The sequence below is a fragment of the Varroa jacobsoni genome, unplaced genomic scaffold (assembly GCF_002532875.2).
Source record: "Varroa jacobsoni isolate VJ856 unplaced genomic scaffold, vjacob_1.0 scaffold_289, whole genome shotgun sequence".
NCBI classification, from domain to species: Eukaryota; Metazoa; Arthropoda; class Arachnida; order Mesostigmata; family Varroidae; genus Varroa; species Varroa jacobsoni.
In genome coordinates this window covers 199170-222457 of record NW_019213191.1, presented here as the reverse complement: position 1 = coordinate 222457, position 23288 = coordinate 199170, and the positions used below count along the sequence as shown (strand labels likewise).

The 23288-nt window shown below is 40.4% G+C and overlaps 1 protein-coding gene and 1 long non-coding RNA gene across 2 annotated transcripts; both read right to left on the bottom strand.

Annotated features, from left to right (window-relative positions):
- Positions 1–705: 705 nt before the first annotated feature.
- On the bottom strand, positions 706–22273 carry Ubc6 (ubiquitin conjugating enzyme 6). The gene is made up of 3 exons (XM_022830705.2): positions 21481–22273; positions 7035–7320; positions 706–5958 (listed from the first exon to the last, which is right to left on the bottom strand). Exons 1-3 carry the CDS (start codon positions 21522–21524, stop codon positions 5749–5751), a joined length of 540 nt encoding a protein of 179 aa, XP_022686440.1. The 5' UTR covers positions 21525–22273; the 3' UTR covers positions 706–5748.
- Positions 15925–20979, bottom strand: LOC147753696 (uncharacterized). The gene is made up of 3 exons (XR_015310412.1): positions 20444–20979; positions 18810–18867; positions 15925–16451 (listed from the first exon to the last, which is right to left on the bottom strand). It is a non-coding gene; the product is annotated as an uncharacterized LOC147753696 (long non-coding RNA).
- Positions 22274–23288: the final 1015 nt, after the last annotated feature.

The following is a 23288-nucleotide window of genomic DNA, read 5'->3' as shown; positions in this document are numbered from 1 at the left end:
AATCGGAAAAGGCCAGACTTACATTACCTCTGATTGTTGCTTATTAAGAAAACACGAGTTGACTTCTACAGCACCGCTAGTACAGTGTGACGTCTAAACTATTATTGTTTATATCGTATATATCCGTTTTTTTTTTAAAGCTTTTAATAAGATCAAGTTATTGGCATTATTATGTTTATTGTTATTGGGTCTGTGTAAACAATTTTCGATCGCATGTCAAGGCGCTGCATTGGGTAACAATAACTACAGTACGGATTGCAACAGATTTGTTCTTGAAATGTAGAATCACTGAGAAAGAGAACCCTAAAGTATTTAAAAGCTCTAAACTCTAGAATAGTCCAGTGGTCCAAAGTACATATAGCCATTTGATTATGGACCTCGTGTTTGCCCATTTTTTATATGCGCACACATGAACGTACAAATTTTAAAAAAAAATCAATCAACATTATTGCACCTTTTTTTGTTTCTATAAAAAGCTACATCGACCTTGCCAGGATTAGGATTAGCTTTGTTGTTGTCCAGACATCCTACTGTCGTTTATATGGTCCTTGCTTTAGATTTTCCTTTGAGACTAGCAATTATTCCTCTAAATTATCACAATAGAAATCGTAACAAAGAGCCCCCAAAAGAGCTATACCTACGTTAAAGCCTCTTAATAGGTAATAACAATGATAAGTTTATTACTGAAAAGAGGAAATACTCAGATTCATTTTGACAATTAATCTTGGTGTTTGTTTATTTGTATACGCATTTTATTGTTATTTATTTATACAAGGTTTGGTAAAGCGAACCAACCCACGCTTTCCTAGCTAGAATAGTTGTTGCTGCTGCTGCTGCTGCTGTTATTGTTTAATTGTTGATGCTCCTTGTCATCCTCGATATCATTGTTGAAATCGCTCCCAGCAGCTTACTATAATCTCGCCCACTCTTCTCAACCACTGCGTCGTGACACTTTCCCCCGGAATACGCCCCATCTTTCATCGATCCGTTCCAAATTTATGCCCCACTCTTCTATAACTTACGACGACACATCGGCCTTACAATATAGTTACACTCTCATCGAATAACTAACCACAGCCGCCTATATTTTATTAACTCGAAGTAAGTAACGCCACGCATAGATTTCATATAATTTGCGCATTCCAACGAATGTTAGCTTACTATATGTAGCCACCAATTACATTATCTTCGAATCGAAGCAGTGCATTGTTTCTCTTTCCTTCAACTCTGCATTATCTTGAATACGCGACGTAAGTGAAGAGTTGATACAAATGATGAACAGACAGGTAGATGTTTCAGCACCGTTCAGTAACGTTATCCAACTGCCTAGGCAAGCTTTTGAATTGTTTGTTACGATCCCGCCAGTTATGTTTACTTGTGTTCGATTGCGAATGCAGACTAGTACGCGCATGAATATCGCACGGTAATTGATCTCAACAGAGCGCACTGAAAAGAAGACGTTCTTCACATTGTATGGTCGTTCGAAACTCGCGTCCGTGGGATTGCCCATAAGCATGCTGTGCGTTGTCTAATTTCCGTTTGTAATAACTTTCATGTATGAGAAAAGTATTTTCACTTTTCTCTTGCAATTAAATGTTGTTAAAGTTCACAGGATAACTATATGGGATGGAACCAGCAGCTAACGGCTGATCGATAAAATTTTAGCGATTTTAAATTTTCTTCGCTGCTGGTTGTGTGTATATACAACTCGATTGTAGAACAACTAGTTCGTCGTTCGAGAGCCGGGCAAACAGAGAGTCTAAGTAGTACAGTTCATCTGTGTCAGGATTGTGTCTTTATCCATCTGTGTTTTGTTTCATACGTAGTCGCCCCATATCAATATATATATATATATATTTGGTCAATTATTTATATAGTTCCACCTTCAATACACTCCGTTACCTTCATCCGTATCGTCGTCATCCTCACGATGGTGTTCGTCTTTCCTATGCTATGTACCCTGTCTCTATCCTGCGCTCTACTGCTGTTGCTACTGCTATTTGTGTATCCTAACGAGGCCCAACTTTTTTCGACTCTGTCATGTTTCGAACAGGCTCCACTAATTTTTTTTCCGCCATAGTTTTAACGAAAAAACTCAGCAGTAAAAACGACAATAAATGAGTCAACTTAAAAGGGCTCTTAGAATATTCCATGAAGTGTCCATTCTCATTGTTCGGCGACTCTCGGGTCTCCCGTTAACCACTCAGTGATAGTCCTTTATATTTAACTGCACTGCGTTCGTTTTTACGATCCATATCGAGGTTATTATAGGCCCGGATTCTTTGCCATGCTTTCCTCGTTAAATCGCTGTTTGTTTGTTTGGAAATTAAACGTTATGCTGTCTTGGCACGATTTGCTTACTTCCTGAACAGTCATACATCACTGGGCCGCATATCGCTCTTTTCACCATTTTCATTCCTCTTTCTGATCGTTTTGTTTTTTTCTGAATTTCTCTAGAATAGTTTCCCTTTAGCTTCGTACAAAATAAAAAAAAAAAAGAAATACATGAGGCTAAGAGTAACAAGATCAATTTAGAAATACGAAAAAACCACTGCGCACCATCCTATTCGTTGTATCTAAGCTTCCTGCTTCGACTATCCCATACGCGTCCCTACTGGTTCCCACTTTCCCTTCCCATTTTCCATCTAGCTGTCCTCGCTCTGTTCTTACCTGACGATTTAGAAAAATAATAGTAGTAAACTGTAGTAACAATTACAGCAGTTTTTAATCGTGATGCCATATAAGTAGCAATACTCATGTTAATCATCTAATAGTAAATGTAACGTCAATTTTTTTCATCTTCGTTTTGATCATGTCCATAATGTGTGTGTAAATCGCCTTGCTTCGTGTGTTGGTGTGCATCCATTCATAATCAGCCATTATCTATCTTCTGCATCAAAGCAGTAAAGTTCGTTAGCAGAAATGATGCAACTGGCGGGCATCGCGTTGCAGTTTATTCTGTAGTAGAAGGAATTCTAGTTACTTTACACAATACGTCGAATAAGCTTCAAGCGGGCTCTAATTTTTTTAGTTTGAATTACTGATGGATGATAATAGTAGTAGTAGTAGTAGTAGCGACAGTCATCCCTTACATTCGCTACGGAGACATAAATCTATATGGTTACATACAATATATAATATCTGTCGGTAATCCAGAGTGTGATAGTGTCCATATGCCTTTAAAGAGCATCAACAATCGAATGATGCGACGTTGGGCTGGGAAACTGCATTCTGTCTCAGCGTTACACTTGGCAACAACAAGCCACCACACATTACATCAACACACGTGAATGAATCAATATTAAGCACATACTAATCAAGGATCGTTCTTAACCGGCCTAAGAACTATCACAAACGGCAAATGCTTGGATACCGTAGGATTCAATTTTATGGGAGATGCACAGACAGGTCTTCGCAGATCTATATTTTGTCCTGTACATTTTTTTCTGTCGTTGTTAGCTCGGTTTGCTTAATTTATTTTTAATGCAATTTTCCATCAACACAAACATCCGATAGCTTGAACGTCCTCATTGACAGAGCATAGCCGAGATATTGATATGAGCTTTTTATTCGTACATAAACATATAGAAGATACTACCTAAAACTTGGAAGAAACCCGCCTTCCCCTCTACCTCGATCAACAAATATAGCCAAAAAAAATCTCAAAAAATTTAATTTTTGCTTTAAATGCGTTTGAATAGCCTACATAACATTTCGGTACAACAAAAGCTCTTTAGCTTATTCCAGTAATACTCAAACCTATTTTATAAATTCTGTTCATTTAAATTGACGGTAAGCGAGCAACTTCTTATATTTGATATTTTCTGCTAAATCGTTCTATGCTTTTTTACCCAACAGTTCTTTTTACGACAGCATGTTCAATCAAACAAGTGAAGACCTTTGCTATGTCTGTTCGTCTGACGCCTTCACGTTTATCTTCTTCATTACCATATACAGTCGTTACAGCAACAGTTATTGAGCTGTACTATTTAATATTACGTTCATTTTTTCTGAGTTTTTTTATATATGCCGCGGTGAAAATAAAGCCAAGCGAAGCGACATCAAAAATTGATAGGAGCGTGCGAATGATCATTAACTAACTAACGACAGTAACCATATATATGCTTATAATATAATTATTTTTATTCTTAATATTGTTATTTCACGATCTGTCACTTGAAGTGTGATTCCTTCTTCCTTCACAGCGGTCTGATAGACACTCCTAGTTAACCCTTCGAATGATTCCCCCACAAATGCCTTTTGCATTACCTCAATTACTACGACAATTAATACATTTACTACGAAAAAGAGTATTGTCTATGTTTAACAAAGTTATCGCTATCATCATTTATTCTTGGTCCTATTTAGGTTCGTAAACTCTCTCTTTCGCTCTCGCTCTCTCTCTCTCTCTCTGTCTGTCTCTCTCGCTTTCTCTCTCTCTCGCTCGCTCGCTCGCTCCATCTTCTTAATTGATGATAATTTTAAACTCGAAAAAACATTAAAAAGGTTCTAACAAATCTTCTTGCCGTGCCTGTGCTGGTTAATGTTATTGTTGTTATTCTTGACGTAGTTAATATTTCGTGAAGTTCCTTTTTGTATTCAAAGATTATTCAATATTCATTACCATTATGTTTTTCTATTGCAATTAGATAGTATTTCAGTGAATTGTTGTCCTCATCCTTACAAGATGCGAGAGACCAAAACTTCGCACCTGCTGTTTACCAATCTTTCCTAGATAATGACACGAGTCAAGCAGTATGCGGGTGCACTAAATTTTTCAAATGTACATTCTCAGTGCTTCCCGTCGCCTTCTGTGAGCCTTTTCTTCTAGCTCATCCGTTCATCAGTAATGTTGTAAATGTCAATTATCGGCGGACATGACAATAACGGTACCGTATCTCCCAGCACTTCTGGCACTCGCAGACATGGGCAGGGTGTAGGGGCTCGCACACATTGCATCATTTCAAACACCCACTCCAACGGGACTGGAAACGTCAATAAAATGTTTGTTGCTAATGTTGTTGTCTTACTATTTATCATATTGTTACTACTATTGTTATTATTACTATTATTGGTCACCGCCGCTACTCCTCCTGCTGCTGCACTAACTGCGCCCGATTCCGAATTGATCCGTTTTCCCCTTTGATCCTTTTGCTATTCTGCTTTCCCAGTTCTAATTATATAACTGTTCTATCAAAGAAATTGCATGAGTCTCCAATTGCAGACGTTGACTGCTGTTCAAGCCCCAGTTGCTGCTGCTACTGTTGTTGATGTTCGGGTTCCTAGTTGCCTCAGTTGTTGTTTGTTGTTGTTTGTTGCTACCGCTGCTCCTGTTATTGTGGTTGTTGGTGTCATTGGTGTTGTCGTTGTTGGTGATGGTGATGTCATTGTGATTGTTGTTGGCGGTAGTGTCATTGTTGTTAATGTTGATGTTTATATTGTTGGTGTCGTTGTTGTTGTTGCCGTCGCTATTGTTGTTGTTGTTGCGGTGAATAATATGACAGAATGATTATGCCGGTTATTATTTTCATGCTTTTGTTGTTTGTTTATTTCGGCTATGGGTACTGCTATGTGTTCTCCGCGTACTCATATCGTTTAATTAGTGTTATAATTATAGTTGCATCTCTGTTGTCGCTTTGTTTCAGTAATAATGTGTGTTTGCTCGTCTGTCCCTTGCTCGCTTTCTCTTTCGCTCTAATCGACAATTCACATTATATTTTTCCCTTTGCTGCCAACGTCGTCGTTGTCCTAGGAGTTGCTAGTTCCTGAACCGTGTGCGGTCGCAGCTGTAGGCGGCTCTTTCTTTGCGTTCGCCGGATCCTCTTCATCCGTAAAGTTGTGCCATGACTGTTCAACAATAGCTTCTACCCGCTTTTCATATTCTCGTCGATTCTCCTGATAAAGCTGGGCCGCGAGTGAATTCGCTGGGCTGTTGGGGTTAGGCTCATCCAGAAGAGACTGAAAAAGCAAGACGATCAATGGATCGACAATATCATTAACATAGAATACAGGGCGACCAATACAATTAGAAAGAAAGAAAGGCTCTCATAAGAGCACGCGATCCTTATGTATTGACGCCTGAAGCAGCGTTAATGTGAGATCTATAATACGCGGTCACTACCAATAGAAATTTTAAATCAAAAATGTCTAACTTTAATTTGTATTGATAAATGGATTATGAAAATATGAATGTATGGTTACTTTGTTCAAATATAGTAAACTCTTAAAATGAAACCGCTTGTAGAGAAACCGAACCTGCTGTCACTTCTATAAAGATTGCCTAATAGTTTGAGCAGCTTGTCGTAAGCACAAAATCACTGTATTTGTATGTCAATTTAGTTAGTAAATTCTGTGAAAGTTATTGATATGTTAATCTTAATCTAAATGTATTCCTTCATGTGCGAATTGTTTTTCTGGCGGGCATTTCGCGTTAATTAAACCATAGCTAAAACAGAGACAAATAGGGAGATGTTGTCTTAAAATAACTCTATTTGGCCCAGGCTTTGTTAGATGATGAAACGAATGTGAGGTCAGAGTCAATTTGAGTTCGCATCTCATATAGGCTCCCTATATACAAAAAAAAAGCTACTCCAAAACAGGCTATGACGTACAGCATGTTGCTACCAAATATTAACAACAATTTTCACTCAAATACATACAAAGTCTTCTTTTGTATAGGGTCGGCTAAAGGTTAGCGGCTTTCATTGGTAACTGCACGAAAGTTGCGAACGAAAGTTTTGTGAATTCGCCAGACCTATTTTAATTAAAATGAAAGTACTCGCTAGTTCCATAAAACGAAGAGTTAGGCGTAAAATGCAACAATTTGTAAACGTCCGTGATAAATCAAATAGTTAGAAATTAGGCCAAAGAATAATCATCCATACCAGACCAAGAAATTAATAAATTAATCCAGAATAAATACTACCAAGCAAACTAACGAATAATAAATCGAGAAAACATCAGAACCTCCTCCCTGGTGCGTTAAATATTAGGAGAGGATGGCGTTTTTTTTTCACGTTGTTCTTCTCTCCTACCTGTATAGATGTAAGAATGGCGGAGACATCGTATGTTGGACTCCATCTGTTCTGTAGAATATCAAGGCAAATGCTCCCATCCGCATAAACATTGGGATGGAACATTTTCGAAACGAATCGCACCGTAGGTGGTTTGTTTGGGTATTCCTCAGTAAACTCAAGTGTTAGCTTGAAGGTACCATCTTCAAACGGCGTATCATGAGGTCCGAAGATCACAGCATGCCAGATCATAATATTGTTGTCTGTCGGCGCGCCCGACACACCTGAAGGCGGATCATCCTGCAGCCTGTATGATGAATAACAGGAAAGAAAATATAAAATAGTTCCGGTGAAACTGGCTCAAGAGTATTCATTAAGTGGAGAAAATAAGAAATGACTGTTTAAAACTCGGTTCAGACAATATACTATGTATTTGCAGGACATCGCCACCTCCAGCATATTTTTGAGTAAAATATAAGATGAGCAATTCAAACGTTGTCCAAGTTAAGATTAGGCAACGTTTAGAGATCAACGCTTTCGAATTAAAATCTTGTTCCTATTGTCGACCTAGGTCTTATGGCACGTTTCCTATAACTCAGGTTTGCCACCATAACGTACAATTCAAAAACAATAGATCAAACAATAATTTATCGATCGAGAGAAACGAGAGGAAGTACCTTAAATTTTTTGCCTAGGACACTCATGTCGAGTAGTTAGGTTCGAATTCTGTTTCTATCCTACCACGTGATTTTAGCTAATTTTTTCTCTACAACGCATCTATACTAGCGTTTGATCAAAATGAAGAGCAAATTCCTCTTAATAAAAAAAAAATGTTTTTTACAGCCTATTCGTATCGTAAGGCGCTTTCTTAGGGCCATAATCTTTCCCGTCACCCATAATCTTTGACTGACCCACCAGCAAGTACTAGAAAGCATGGTCTTCTTTGGTACGTTCAATCTGTTCTACACACGTAAGTATTGCTGTAAGAAATGCAAACGCTATTTGTGTCTTCTGTCTCGGTAATTCTGCTTTGAATCCTCGAACATTACCTGGCTTGTCGTCCAAATGCCACTTCCTACTCATACCTAAAGACGGCAGATCTCAGAGCAGATCCAACGGAGGGATGAGGGAGGGCGGATTTGATACCGCGAGCCTCTGCTAATGCTATACAGCTGCAAACGAGGAACAAGTCGAGCGCTCGAACTAACTAGCACTATTGCCACCACCGCGGTGGCCGCTACTATCGCTGTTCTGGCTGTAGCAATGACGCTTCCGTTGGGTACGCTCGTTTCACTTAGACTCGGTGTCGTATGAAGAGCGAAACAGTTTCCAGCCTACCATCCGAAATAGTCTCTACCAGAAAGTGCGTCGCTTTGTTTATGGTGAAGGGTGAGGTCCAGCCTCCTGGCCAGGTACACAACAATCAAGCACGCACATCATTTGGCCGCATCACAGCCGCTGTTTAAAACCAGTTTTGCCCTATTTTATACAAGAACTATCCTGGCGTGCTCCTATAAGCAAAACTGAGCTGACTGCTTTTGTAACCGTAACGACACGACCCGGGCAGCTGCAGCATCGGGAGATGTCTCACTTGTAAGGTTTCTATCATTTCGGAGGTTCTTCTTCTGGGTGCATAAGAACAAAAGAACAGCAAAAATGGCATCCTGCGTGCTGTCCTCTAATAGCAGAAACAGTGGCGCGGTAGCTTGGGCACGCCTGATACAAATGCCGCGCTGGCGGCAGAATGGAGAGAACTCAAAGGACAGTACTTGAAGGAACAACGCAACATGGGCATTAATCACGCGCTGATCGGTTACAGGTGTGTACCAATGGTTTCGTCGACATTAACAACAACTGGTGACGACAGGCGATCTCCCTTACGTCGAGTTCGAAGATAAAGCGAAAAGCTAGGGAGAAGAACGAAAGCTTGAAATTGAAGGTTACCAACATCGCGCAACGGGAATCTCGTATTATTTTATCTTTCACTTAGTAATACCTTTCATCCCACTTTTTTGAGGCGATAAGAACAAGTTTAGACGATCGTTGACTCGACGCAACTGACCGGTAAGAAGCGCGATGAGTGGACACGATGTTGCCCAGTAGAGAAAAAAGATGGATTCTGATATGACAGAATGTGATTACGATTTTGCTTACAATATGCTGCCAGAATGTAAAATAACAAGCAGGTAACCGCAACACAAACCCTATCATTTGGAAAAAACGAGTAGCCATTAGCGACATTGAAAAAAAAAACACGCTGTAAACTACCTTCCTCTTCGCTTTTATAAATCCTCACGATATCGGTGTTTACTTTACAGTACGCTCCCATACGATGACTCAATGACAAATTGTATATGAAGTGGTCTAGATTATCGGATGTAAACAGAATTCATTCACGCCGGGGATCAACCTTCTAAACCAGTATCTAATGCTTGTACCATACGTTAAACTAAATGCTTATTTATTTCACAAAAAAAAAGCGGGACAAAGGACTTGATGCATCTACCGGTTGAAGCACATCGGAACTCTTTTCCTGGTGAAGCAGATACCTCGTATATCAGTGATCATACACATTTTCATGCCTAAACGCGATTGGGAGCTGTGGACTATGTCGGTACAAAATCAAATCAAAGAATGCGATTACCACACATGGAATTATACCGACACATGGTTAAGAGGTTCGAAATGATCGTATGGTTATAAATATCTGTCGTCCTACCTCGTTTTCTAATACGACCAATATATAATAAATATTGCGTTTATTCAATGGCGATCCGCTTCGAAATCTTAGATAAGACTGTAAACCTAAACACATATTCTATATGTGACACAGACATCCTTTTCGTCTGGTATAACAAATATATAATCGTAAAAGTGTATTACGCTGATTCATATACATCTCGACACTCGATGACCTTCAGACCGTAATAAACAAAACCGATACATGATTCCGAGAACGATTTAGAGAAACATCAGCAAATATTCTTTTTTCTCCTCCGTTAGTTTGTATGTATGCAACTATCCCGCTCCATGGTTAGAGCTCAATGCTGGCGCCATCAACAGGCACCATCGCTACCAGAATCAGTTTTGGGACTCCCCAAACCGCAGCATCACGTTCGCAATAGTCGTCGAGCTAAAAGTATCATACGCCGTTAACGTGGCGTCCGACGTCATGACCATGTTAGAGCTGTGGGACCATCATGAACCTGTTGCCCTGGGTCGAATTGTGGGAAGATAGGGTCTCAATTCTGACGAGTATCCCATGACGAACGGAACAAACAGAAAAACTGTGATACGTGTCAACGACTACTATTGCTGCGACAAACGAGCAGCGTCCAGTCGCTGTACAGTGTTATCTGCGTGTGGACGCTTATGCATCTCAACTTATTCAGTGCCTCAACGGTGTGTAGCACAGGATAATAACGTTAGCAGTATCGTCCTACGCCCCTCCCTATCCCTTCCCAGGCCAAACGGAGCTGTCAAAAAGGAAAAGTCCATCCATTGGACTCAGTTGCCAGGAGGTTTGTACCGCCAGCTGCTACAGCGGTTCCCTTAGAACCAGTCCATTCATTTAGGAAAACTTCGATTTAATATATAACGTGTGCATTCAAGCGTTTATATATACATATATATATATATATATATTTTCGGCCAGCAAACAAAAAAAATAAAAGAGTTTAATTTAGAGCATTGTATATCGGCAACTTAGCGTTGTTATTTTGATAATTATTATTAGTAGTCGCCGGTAACCATTTCAGAATAGCTATTCGTAAAGCAAGACATGCACCTACGAACTATTTCAATTAAGTCTGACCTCGAACAGGCACTTAATCGACTGTCTGTACAACATTAAATATTAGCCAGGCAAATAAAATAAAAATTCGATACGATACTGTGATATGATAACGTCACCCTCTCCGCTTAGCTGCGCATGATTAGCAATTCGCGTTGACAGTGACTCATAATAAACACAAGTTGTTGGTACCTCGCAATCACAAAAGTTACGTGCAATACGCCCTGCATAAGACGATGATTTGTCGCTATGGGCTTTGGCGTTAGCAGATTTATCGTCGTTGTGAACACGTTGTAGCCTCGAAAAGTTTACAAACTACTACCCCACGAGCTCAAATTTTCAGTTTCATTATGGCTCGCTTTAAAAAAAAATTGAAGAAACGAATGAGCTGTCGTCGAAATGCTGCGAAAACACGTTAGCATACACTACAAAAGCGGAATTACTTATAACATCTTGATAAACCTGGCGAAAAAGATGCTCGGAACGTGACTAAGCCGCAAGCCTTATTTCAAGCTGCAGTGAACTCTCGTTGGTTGCCCACCGCTTCCCCTTACATAGACGTTTTTCTCGATAAAACTTCATTTGAACTCATCAGAATGAACTCGAACTAAATAGAGATCCGAAAAACGAGCATGACACAGCTATTAGTGCCTCACTAATATCTTCTCTTATTCCATGTCACCAAATTCTTAACTTTAATCAAGATTACCATGAGGTATAGAGACGTATCAATGAAACAACCTAACTTAACACTTCAAAATACTTTAAAACCTAAAAAAACACTTCTAAATTACTTAAAATACAATTAAGCTTACGCTAAAAACGCAGCAAATGCAAACGCAGAAATCATATACCGCTATATGCAAGTCAAATAAATTCGATGACTATCTACAATTAGTAAATACAATGACTCAAGTAACATGAAACAACTCGTGCATGAAAGTATATCCCCAAAAACATATTAGAAGTCAGATCAAAAAGTAAGTTAAATCCACAATCAGAAGTTCAGATTTCAGCAAATTTAGCCCAGACTACCAAGTCAACCAAGAATACAAGACTACCAAGTCGTACCGTGACAAGAATGCCCCCAACAATAATTTGAAACCAAGCCATACCTTTAATCCCGTAGTTTTTTTCTTATAGATAATACTTAGTAGCATATCTTATTTCCAGTAAATACCCTTATCTAAATATGGTATAGCCCTACCCAAATAAAACCACTATGAAAAAAACATGCGTCACTTCTCATATCGTTCCCTCACAACAGAAGTACACAATATCCAAACGTTTCGTAGGTAACTACCAACAAATCGGATACGCTGTGATCCGCAGAATGCTCAAACTATGTTCCAATGACAATGTGTAGGACTCTCTCGGACAATTACATGAGAGGCGATATTCATTTCGTGCGATTCCGAAAACGTAGACGTTAGGTTTAAGACTAAAAGACATACAACGGTCTTAAGGATGTTTAAATGTCTTGGACGCTAAACTATGTCATCAGAGAATGGCGGCACATAATGGAATACTGGCAACAATATTCTTTTAAAGATTGCGGAGTATTTGTTTCTATAGAACAGTTTGACTATGTGTGTTTTGTTCGAAAACTTTCAAGTGGGAACACGACAATGTCAGCAAGAAAAATAGCCATTAGTATGTTTTACCTAAGACGGACCCGTCGCGCACGTTTATTCTACCTGCTTATCGTTCACTGTACATTTGAATAATGTTTATTGGAATTTTATTATTAGAGTGCCCAAAAATAATCTGAGCAAGACTGGGCATATATCGAATATGAAACCTTTATTTCTTACATATCTTGCCACCGAACTATAAAAATTACGTTGTTACTGTCGGTTGGAACACAACTATGGTAAGCTTGCCTCGCATTTGAAGCTATGCAGCGGTAAATGATTACCAAAAGTAGGATCAGTATGCTCGACCACCTCGAACATCTTTGACCTTCTCAGGGTCACCGTTGCGCCTAGCACTAACGTACCGCTACTGTGAGATGTTCGAGTCGCATCGCAATGTGTTTTTGTGCTATTTTGCAACTAATAATAATAACTTGATGCTTCAGGCAAATGCACGGTATTCGATCAGTATGAGGGCGCATCTAAGCATGGCGACATACTTACTCGGAACTAATCTAACGTTCGATTCGTTCCGGCACGAAGTTCTTCCACAAGGCTGTTTACGAGCATGCATACTGGCCCATCGTTCTATGGTTGCTTTAATTTTACACAAACATCATTGTCGCCGATACGTCAGGGTCAGTGATGAAAGATTCTTTGGCCAAAACGATTGGATACAAAAAACAGCAGCATTTTAAAGAAGTTCAACAACGTTGACAGCCTATCCGGAAGATTTCTGTTAACATACATCACTTTCGAAAAATAATTTAACAACAATAATAATAATAAACACATCTGTATCTAATTATTTCCGACTCTCCTAGTTGCGTGTACTTTTATGTTAAGTGAGTAAACTAGAGATGAATACACCTGCTCAATAATTAAAATGAACTCTGACAAAGTTTTTTGAATATATCACATTAAAAAAAAAGAGATATTGTTTGATTAATCAGTCCATAAGGAGATGACTAGATAGAGCTAACTCAAAAGTTGAATGTCTTTCATTGTTTATTCATGATCATGTTCGCTTATATTTCTACGAAGCAGAAGATCATTCGATTGCCACTTAAATATCAGCGCAGAAACAATTGCGTAGCCATAGGAGCTTCGAATAGACCTGATAACGAAGACAGAACTAACGGTTCGCAAATCAATTCTGCTTTTATGTCAATTTTATGTAACATCATGTGAACGAATTATAGCATGAAATAATTTCGAGAAATAGTGGCCTTAAAATAGGAAGGCGTAGGCAGGGTAACCATTAGACTATTAATACAATTTAGCTTTCTCCGTGAGGATAAGAATTTCATTTTTGCGAAAAAATCCACGATCGTTTACCACATATGATTTCGGTTATGTCAATCCTACATGAGACCGTTTTTAACTGCAAATGGGTAAATATTTCGATTACATTTAGTGCCGTCATTATCACTAGCTAAATCGCAGGGACAAGTCGATCGGTTTATGTCAACGAAAACGCCAACTGTAAAAGCTACCTATCAACCTAACAAGTTGGTGTGAGCCAATATAATCGCCTTGTACATTCAATTTCTTCAAGCATATTTTCACCCACTCTTGCTCCAAGTTTTATCGCTATCAGCGCACAGTCTGAGCCGCACAGACACAAAGCCAGCAAAGGCAACAACGAACAAACCAATTCCTAACAAGAACGATCTTAAAATTCTAGCATATAAATGTGAACAATCAAATTTTACAGCACTCGAACACTAAATGATAGGTCTTTGAGAAAACTGAGATGCTGCATTCGCTGTTACTTGCGGAAGGCAGTAACTACCGGCATCGGCGCACACTCGCAACTGCCGCACTGTCTCTGTCGCAACGCGGCGCAAACGAGCACCCTCCTGTGGGACTCCGTGGCTTTCGCCTGTTCGTTTCCACTGCACGTTTAATTACTTCTGTACAATATTGCTGTTCTATGCCGCACACATATGCTACAGTAACAAATCACACGTAGATATCAAAACATCGACAAAGTACCTTTGACTTAAAAAAAAAAAAACACTAACCTGTCTGCAACTCATTATTAGAAAGTAACTCTGTTTATTGTCATAGGTACAATATTATCATCTTAGCCACGTCGACTGCAGCTCCTCATCAAGTTTGTTCGTGGAAGATATCGAATGAAACAGTTTTTAAAATAGTTACTGTAATAAAAGCAAAAAAAAATAGATATGCTCGACCGATGTCTTGCGACGATACACACGCTCAACATAGCGCGAGGCTTAGAATGCGATTTTCGAGTACAACTATTGCACGCTTACCAAAGACATAGCACCCTATCCAAACTGCACCATTTATGGTTAAGACGGCGTAGTTACGTAGCGTGCAGAAAAACAGTACAGCAGTTTGTGTGTCTCTGTGTAGGTCATTTCGAGAGAAACAATATAAGCGAAACGCTGTTCACACACCTGGCACAACCCGCAACACCTATTAACATATGAAAGCTTTCCTTCAAAATAGCTCAAAACATCAATAAAGTAGAAAAAATAGTCTTATATAAAAAATAGATAACATAATTGATTGCTACTTCCTATAGTGGTACTCATGGATCATTTCCGTAGAGAGTTTTGCATACCTTGACATTGCAGTTTTTGAACTAACAGTATGCATAGAAATTGACATTTTTAAACAAAAAGTTCTAAACTAGCTTACGTTTGCTATGTTTTGAATCAACTTTAAAAGAGCTTATGCTGCGAATCTCCTCGAGACACTTTATCAGGATCCCGGAAACACCAACACATCCCGAAATTCCGGAAAAAATGTTCATAACATTTATAAAGAGGGATTCAAAATTCTTGGGATGGAAACTATATATACATATATATATATATATCATTTAGTCTTATATAAAACTGAACCCCTTTCTACACATGTTGTCAACATTTTTGATATCTCTAGAATTCTGATAAAATATAAATACATACATATAATGTATGCAACTGACCGACATCTCTGCTGGAGACGATTACAGTTTGTCGTGAAGACAACAGAATGACGAGATAAACAGAAACGGGCACGATTTCAATGAACACCTTCTTTCCACCCTTATTGCTCAAACTAAAATTATTGAATCCAACAGTCAATCGATATAAACATAAATGTATACGAGCTGTCATCATTAATATCTGTTATATTAATATATTGATTACTACCGCATTAAATCTTCAAAGAATTCTTCATTATGAAATTCGAGTACAAACACACCGTTTTCTAAAGAGCCAAAGGTAAATATGACGAAATTTACAAATAGTTCAGAATATGATATCAATGTAGAGTTGCCATAGATCAATTCCAGCCGAGGCCAATAAATAAGCATGTAACAAGCAAAAAGCTATTCGTTGTTCCGTGTCGAAGTCGCCGTAAACCGAAATTCTACTTATTACAACCTCTACTATTATCAGCACGTGATAGCCACTTGGATCGATGTTCAAATTGGACAATGAGTCCGGCACACTTACCCATAAATGCATTAGGAGCAAACATGAGCGTGCAAATTATTCTCGTTTAACGATACCCTGCCGGTAATTGCAGAGGAACGAAATCTCGCCGATACACGGTGATGTTATTGTCAGCAGGTTCCCGCCTTTCCTTCCACACCGTTACCGCAGTTTTCGAATAATATTATTAGAAAAATGTTTTTAAATAAAAATAAAATTTTAATATCTGTATCGGCAAGTGACAGTAGGAATGACAGTAGGACAGTAGTTCGATTATAACACACATGTTCATCTAGCTTTCTAGGTAGAGTTTAGTGTAGTAATCGATTCATATTCAAATACGCCAAATATAGAGGCGCTGTGGTTGACATTAAAGAGATTTCTTATAAATATCGTACAGCTTTTAATAGCTAGCGTGGCGCATCGCACATCGTTAGCGTCCAGTAAATCGAATGAAGAAAGAGTTGAGATATTTGGTTAATTTCCGCTGTTTTGGCGGACTGGCCTCGTGTCAAACACAGTCCGTAGATACTTCTGCTGTTCAGTAAATCTTCTGTAAGCAAATTAAAGCAAAAAGCAACAGATAAAGATGACATTCACAATCCGATAGAAGGGTGGTTACTGAGTAGCTCGGGACGTTACCATCGCGTATATTGTACAGTGCCCTCACGCAATCATACGCCACTAGATGCGGCCGTGAGACTAGACCCTACCGCCGGTAAAACAGAAGTAAGGAATCTGCCTATAACACACCGTGAGGCTGATAGCAGTTGAGACATCGGACTAGCTCTGTAGATCAGCGGCTAACAAAGCGTGCAACAGTTTCTACTGCAGAAAATATCGCTAGAAATTCACTTTTATTCATGATATCCCTCCAGAGTTAATTTGATGCTATCACGTTCTATGGAATGTCAAACATATTGAAATGACCGTTGAGGATAAATAATAAAAAATATTTCTTGGATGTGTTCCATGGGAACGAAAAGAGTTCGATAAGTGTATATGGCAATTAAGCAGTAAGCCATTCGTACAAAAAAGAAACGAGAGAGAAAGAGGGAGGAACTGAGCCGTTGGCGTCTCTTAACCATTTCGGGATTTACTTTGCCGTTAACGACATTGTCACGTTCGCATTAGTCGCTATTTCCAACTGGCAGTCGTCATTCCACGCTGGAGTGTAACAGGAAGCAGCATATTGGCCTCGAAGAAGTTGGCAAGGTATAACTGGCCTACACAGCCAGTTGAGATAGCTTCAATTGTATGCTCCAAATGCATTTCCGCAGCGGTCAGTCAGCCATTCAACTGACTAACGGGCCGTCCGCTCCCGAAATAGTAGCAGCGTCCACAGGACGGCCAACAAGTAAGCCCTATTTACTACTGGCAGCCGAACAGGCAACAGCGCTGGCGGACAATCGACGTAGCAAATCAGGCCGCACGGTACCGGTGAACATTAAAACGAGGTACAACTGGATAATGCGGGTCATGTGCTCAAAAAAGATCACTTCGCGGTCAGGCCCTACGAGACAAGGACAAAATATTTTATCCCTAACTATTTCAAAGGAAGGAGCTCGATTTAAAATATGTGAGCGCTTGCACTAGTAAGTGGAAAATTCTACTGAAGGTCAGAAAATAAAAAACTGTTTCCCTATATTGCATTTTTCCTAGTACTACAGCTCTTATTAGCAAAGCTGACACGCTGTCGAACCGAAAAATGAGAATCGCAAGCGAGAAAAAACTAGTTAAAGATTTCGATTTACAATTACGTACGGAGCGGCTAGTGGTTCCACTCCAGCATGCCGTTTTCTATCTAGGGTATCTGTTTCAGCAAACTAACATATCAGTCAAAACGATAACGGCCACAAATGGCAGTCGGATTTACGGGGTCGCTATGCATTGTTCCGAAATAGGATACTCTTTCAAACGGGAACGATTAGACTATAAACGATCAAATTCGCAGTTGCTATGGCCGGTATTTGCAAAAAAATTCAAACACTGATTTTAAAAATCCGTGATAATAAAAGTACAAAAATCTTCATTATTATCTAAAATAATAATAGAAATACGAGTCCACCCTGCGTTTTGAAGTGCAATGTACAAAAGGTTTGTCACCATATAACAGCCAACCTAGTAGTCAGACGCCTACTGCGTTATATAAGCCACACAGGTAAAGCATCGAAAGCCGAAAATCAAGGGACTGACGGTCTAAAACTGACCACATCGCATGTCATCCATGTCCTTATTATATCTCTGTTCTACATCGACCACAACGATGCTACTGCCAACCGCTAGGTGTCGTTCCAGAACTCGATATAGCGGGTAGCTGTAAAGAGAGAGAACGGCAACGGACCAATAGACGAACTAGCCAAACGACAAGACGCTGGTAAAAACGCGCGTAAAAACAAGCAAACACGGAAGCAAGCACGCAGACAGGTAGGTAGACAAATGCGAGATCGAAATGTTGAGACGGTGGCGGTGGCAGCGGTAGCATCGTACAATTTAAAAAATGCGAAAAGGGTATACAAAAAAATGTGACCTCTTGCAAATGCCATTACTGCTATTACCGCCTGGTCGAACGCGATGAGGATAGGATCGCACTCAGCCGTGCAATACACTATGGAAAGGTTACCAGCCACATCGTTTTTGCGACGAGGCGAGCAAAAGCAACACAAAGATGCACGCTTTCATAAACAGTAACAAAGAATGACAAAAAAAAAATTAAAACGTGTTAATGGCCACCTATGTACATACAAACACATGCTCATACCGATATATATATATATATCGGTATACATACATAGAAGCTACATAATACAAAAAGCATACACATAAATCCAGTCCGCTTTTTTCGCTTAACGTCGCGTTTGAAATAAGATGCTAGTCGGTTAATTAATTATATAACAATGACCCAACCAACCTGTGCGGCCAAGCGATTGAGCGCTTGAGATGCCTGTTTCCTTATGCCTGTTTGACAGCTAGCCAAAGTGAAAAAAGGAATAACAACACAGAACTCTCTGTTAGGCATCTGAGGTGAACAGAGGACTAGCAACGGCTGACTGAGGTTCACAGTTGCTCTTCAGTTATCTCGTTTCTAACACCAGTTCGACCGACCTAACCCTAGGTCGAACTGTGATTTGACTACATTTGTTAGGTGCTATTTTGCTGCGATAATAGCCAATATAGGGCCAATGCAACACTGATTCTTTATAATAGTGAAACAGCTATCTATGATGAAATATCGTCATTTAATCCGTTTTGTACAACACTACCAAAGCTTGTTATCGATAATAATATTACCCCAAATATAGTCGTTCGCACATATACTGCTTTCAACTGGTCGATTCTTTGTATGCGTGTTTTTATTGTGATTACACTGAGCTGATCTGATTAAATCGCCTAATTAAATATAAATAAATTCACCTCAGGATAGAAAAAGACAATCCACTCACGTAACATTGAGTACCATTCAAGTTCACATACGGGTATATGGTTTAAAACCTGGTGATTCATAATTATAATCCCAAGATATCAATGTGAATCGATTGCGTGTATGAGTGGGTAGTGTTCTGGCAGCTGCTAGTTCTTTGTTGTTATCGCTGTGCACGCGCAAAAGATTCGAATGCGTTTGACGAAACGACGCGAATTTGTGTAACTGCGTCTCGGTTCTTGCCGAAGCCTTCCGTCTGCGGCCCGATGGGCGGACAAGAGCAGCAGCAACAGCAATGATATGAGCTGTTTTTTTGCTGATAGTAAATATTTCGCTAACGGTGGTTATAGTAATCACAGCTGCAGTCTCAACCTCAACAGTAGCGGCAAAAACACGCTTGAAGCCAACTGCTGCTGCTGCATCAAAAGCAGCGAGATGATGGCGATAGGACCAGCTGTGCTAGTGTAGCCGTCGTTTCTTTTGGAAACCCACCAATAACACACACATGCGAACAAACTATTAGGATCTAAATCGACTTCACTATTGCAGTAGAGAACAGATAAGTTGGCGCTGACACAGCTCGATATCAACTACTGCCAACGATGCTGCCACTTGAAAGGCCGTGGCCCGCAGCATTTTAAATCTTAGACTTCTCATTTGGACGAACAGCGCGTTGTTACTTCGTCAAAGGCCCGTCTCTTTCACGGCATACACAGTTTGGACTGTTCATTCTGAATCCTGTTGTTATAATAATTATAATACTCGAGTATACGGAAGATAGTAAATGAATTACAACATAACCGACAGAATCATTCGCAGCAGTAGCAGCTTTGCGCGAGATGCAATAGCCATTCAATTGTTAGCGTGTCGGTTAGAAAATTCCCTGCTGCTGCTGCTGCCGCCGCCGCTGCCGCCGCCGCCGCCACCGCCGCGCCGCAGTAGCTGGGATTACAGTTCAACGACGATCAAATTGTTTACTATCCCTGCAAAGCTGACATTTAATTCAATCATCAATGCAGCATCTGGCTGATATTTTGGGTCAATCGCTTTTAAACGACACGTAAAATAGTCACATTATATTATTATCATTCTTAAATCAATATCATATCATTTGAGCTTTGTACCGTTTACACCTGGCATAGACTGAGGTTGACCTCCTCTTCGGATTACTAAGATCCGAGCTCAGCGGCCTCGTATGGCAATTGTCTAACAGCAGCACCATCACTAAAGGCAGTGGCACCAAGCCTTGTTGTGTTGTTGGCTGATTGGCCCGTTCCGTTTGTGCCTTCTGGCCAGATGGTGGGGTCTGCCAAGGTAGAGAGCGATGACGCATTCACCAGTGCTAGCGCTGCCAGCAGTAGTAGTTAATAGCAATAACAAGCAACTACCCTAGGCCCCTGTGTGTACGTCGGGCCTAAATAAAGGCTGTCTTCCGTTAGGCTATAGCACCAGCAGTAGCAGGGTAACCTTAATCGTCGTCGGGAATCTGGCCTAGATCACACGACAGTAGAGGGACGCAGGCATCGACCTTATACACGCGAAATGATTTACCTCTGACTTCCTGCTCCTCTCATATACAGTTTTCTCATAGTTCACCAGTGACAATTTACTGTCTATGCAAACGACTAACACAAGAATGAGAAATATTGGTAAATATATAGGAAAAATAAGCGACGTTTTAGCACCGGCCATGTCTAAAACACTAAACGCTGCCAGCACTGCCGCTGCCTATGGTCTTCTGGAATCGAAAATCAAACTGCATCTATTGTGTTATTCATCCTAAAATATGGATATCACCACATCATAACACGATTTTATTAAAGGCTCTGTCCTAATCATATCGTAGGTACATAGCATTCGCTCGATGCTCCAGGCACTGTTCGTTGCTAACAGCTCTGGAAGACGATGATGCCCGTAGTCCGACCTGCTGCACGACCAGCAGCTATTTGGGACCTCATTAACCATGTGATTGCCTATGCGGGCGTCTGTATAAGCTTATGTAGTTATGCTGCAGTGGGTTGGTCACGGGCAGCCTTCGTTTAGACAGGGCAATCCAGTTCAGCCATTTCCTTTTACCCTACGCACCGATCGTTCATTTTAGTTTTTATAAATATACGTACGTTCTCAAAGTTAATCAGACCTAAGTGCCGATGGTACTCACCGCTTGAAGTCACGCATTAGGCGCCGTCTCGCTGGGGTAGACATCCTTGCACACTAGTACTCTGTTGTAATATATTTATTTCCCACTGTTTATATATAAGTACGTATAAGTAACAGATAAGCTATATGTCTATTAAGACAGACCCTCCTTGATTGCCTGCTTGGCTAAGATATATAAGCACTGGCACAATTTTTTACCACGACGAAGACTGACTACTTTGTAGCGTTTCTGCGTACCGTAAGTCTATCGTCGGGGCCCGACGTACCGACAAAACACCTCGTCGCGCACACAGAACTTGGAACAACCTTTCGCAGCAGTGCTAAAAGGGCTACGCAACACTATGTAAGAGCACTCGCACACACAGATTCGGCTGAAAAAACAAACTCCTTGTTCGTCGTGTTTCGTCGCACAAAATCAGAGGGCCCCCGCGCCCGTACAGCAGCACCAATCAGCGACTCGTCGCACCACTGTCTGTGTCTAGCTGTCGGTACGTCTGCCACACTGCTGCTAGGCTGTTACAGCAGTCGCACAGATCTGTTAGCCCGCTGTTGCTACGGCTTTTCCGTACGGCTCGTTGTCAGCCGCCCGTCCGCTGTTCGTGCTGTTTCTGCCACAGCACCACCACGTCCAAGACACACACCACCGCTTGATGAACGCACCTCCACTCGCTATATCGTAGTATCACATTGGCACGACAGCAGCTTCCTCTTGCTGCTACTACCAGCACAGCATTTGTTTAAAGGTTAATATAGCAGTCAATACACATCGGTGCTGCTGGCCTCGTCCCGGAGGGCTAGGAATAGTGGTGGTAATGGTGCTGCCGCTGCTGCTGCTGCCACTACCTGAAGCTGTTGTTAGTTGCGCACTCACGACTGTCACAGCACAGCATGAGTGAATGGATGAATTTGTTAAAGGTGAGCCACGCAATTTGAGTGGAGAGGGGTAAACGCATAAATGATTCGTTTCAGAACAACCAAAGCGCAGCAAAGCACCGGCAAATAGCAGCAGCGGCGGCAGCAGCAGCAGAAGAAGAAGATCAATGATGGAATGCCACAGCGGGCGCTTGGATTGAATGTGGAAAGGGGACTGACGGTGTTGGCGTACGGTATTCGCATTCGCACGATTCGAACTTGCGACATGGGCAGCCAGATATATTATTGACAGAGGACGGAAAACGAAAGGACCGTGCGCAAACTGATGAACGGCAGAGTAGAACAACGGAGAAATGTAGGGAAGCTGTTATATGTCGGTGACCATGATGATAAAATCTTCTAGTCAAACAATAACTCTCTCACTCGGAGTTCAGACTCACATCGGAGCTGCAGTCATCATCACCGCTGTATACCATTCGTGAAAGTTCGAGATGGTTCGCGAAGGTACTCAAAAAGGGGTGGAGAGGGTGTGTGAGAAGTAGATCTCAAGCATAAAAAACAGAGAGAGAGAGAGAATCGGGTGGATGTTACGATGTTTGTAATTGGAATTATACGCATTAATGAATGTGATTTTTCTTCATAGTTGTCTTTGTAAAATTGAATTAGACCAGTTTTCTAGTCGCTACTTTCGGCCGTTTTCTAATTAAACCTATTTTTATTTTATCATTCGAAAAAATGGAAGGACGTTCTAATTGAACCGGAAAAGGACTTTGTTGCAAACGTTTATCAATAGTAGTTACGTAAGTTATTCTCAAACGACGATGATATATTATATTATTTCTTCTCTAAGCATGATTCGTAGATGTATTGTGAAATAACTGTAGATAAAACAAGTCAGAGAATCAGCATTTTTGTCACACATGGTATGAACATATA

Excerpts from the sequence above, each read along its gene's own strand:
- Ubc6 (XM_022830705.2), bottom strand. The coding sequence starts at position 21,524 with ATGTCTACCCCAGCGAGACGGCGCCTAATGCGTGACTTCAAGCG. Across the intron at positions 7,321-21,480 it reads CTAATGCGTGACTTCAAGCG|GCTGCAGGATGATCCGCCTT; the intron begins GTGAGTACCATC and ends TTCATCATACAG. Across the intron at positions 5,959-7,034 it reads CCATTCTTACATCTATACAG|TCTCTTCTGGATGAGCCTAA; the intron begins GTAGGAGAGAAG and ends TTGCTTTTTCAG.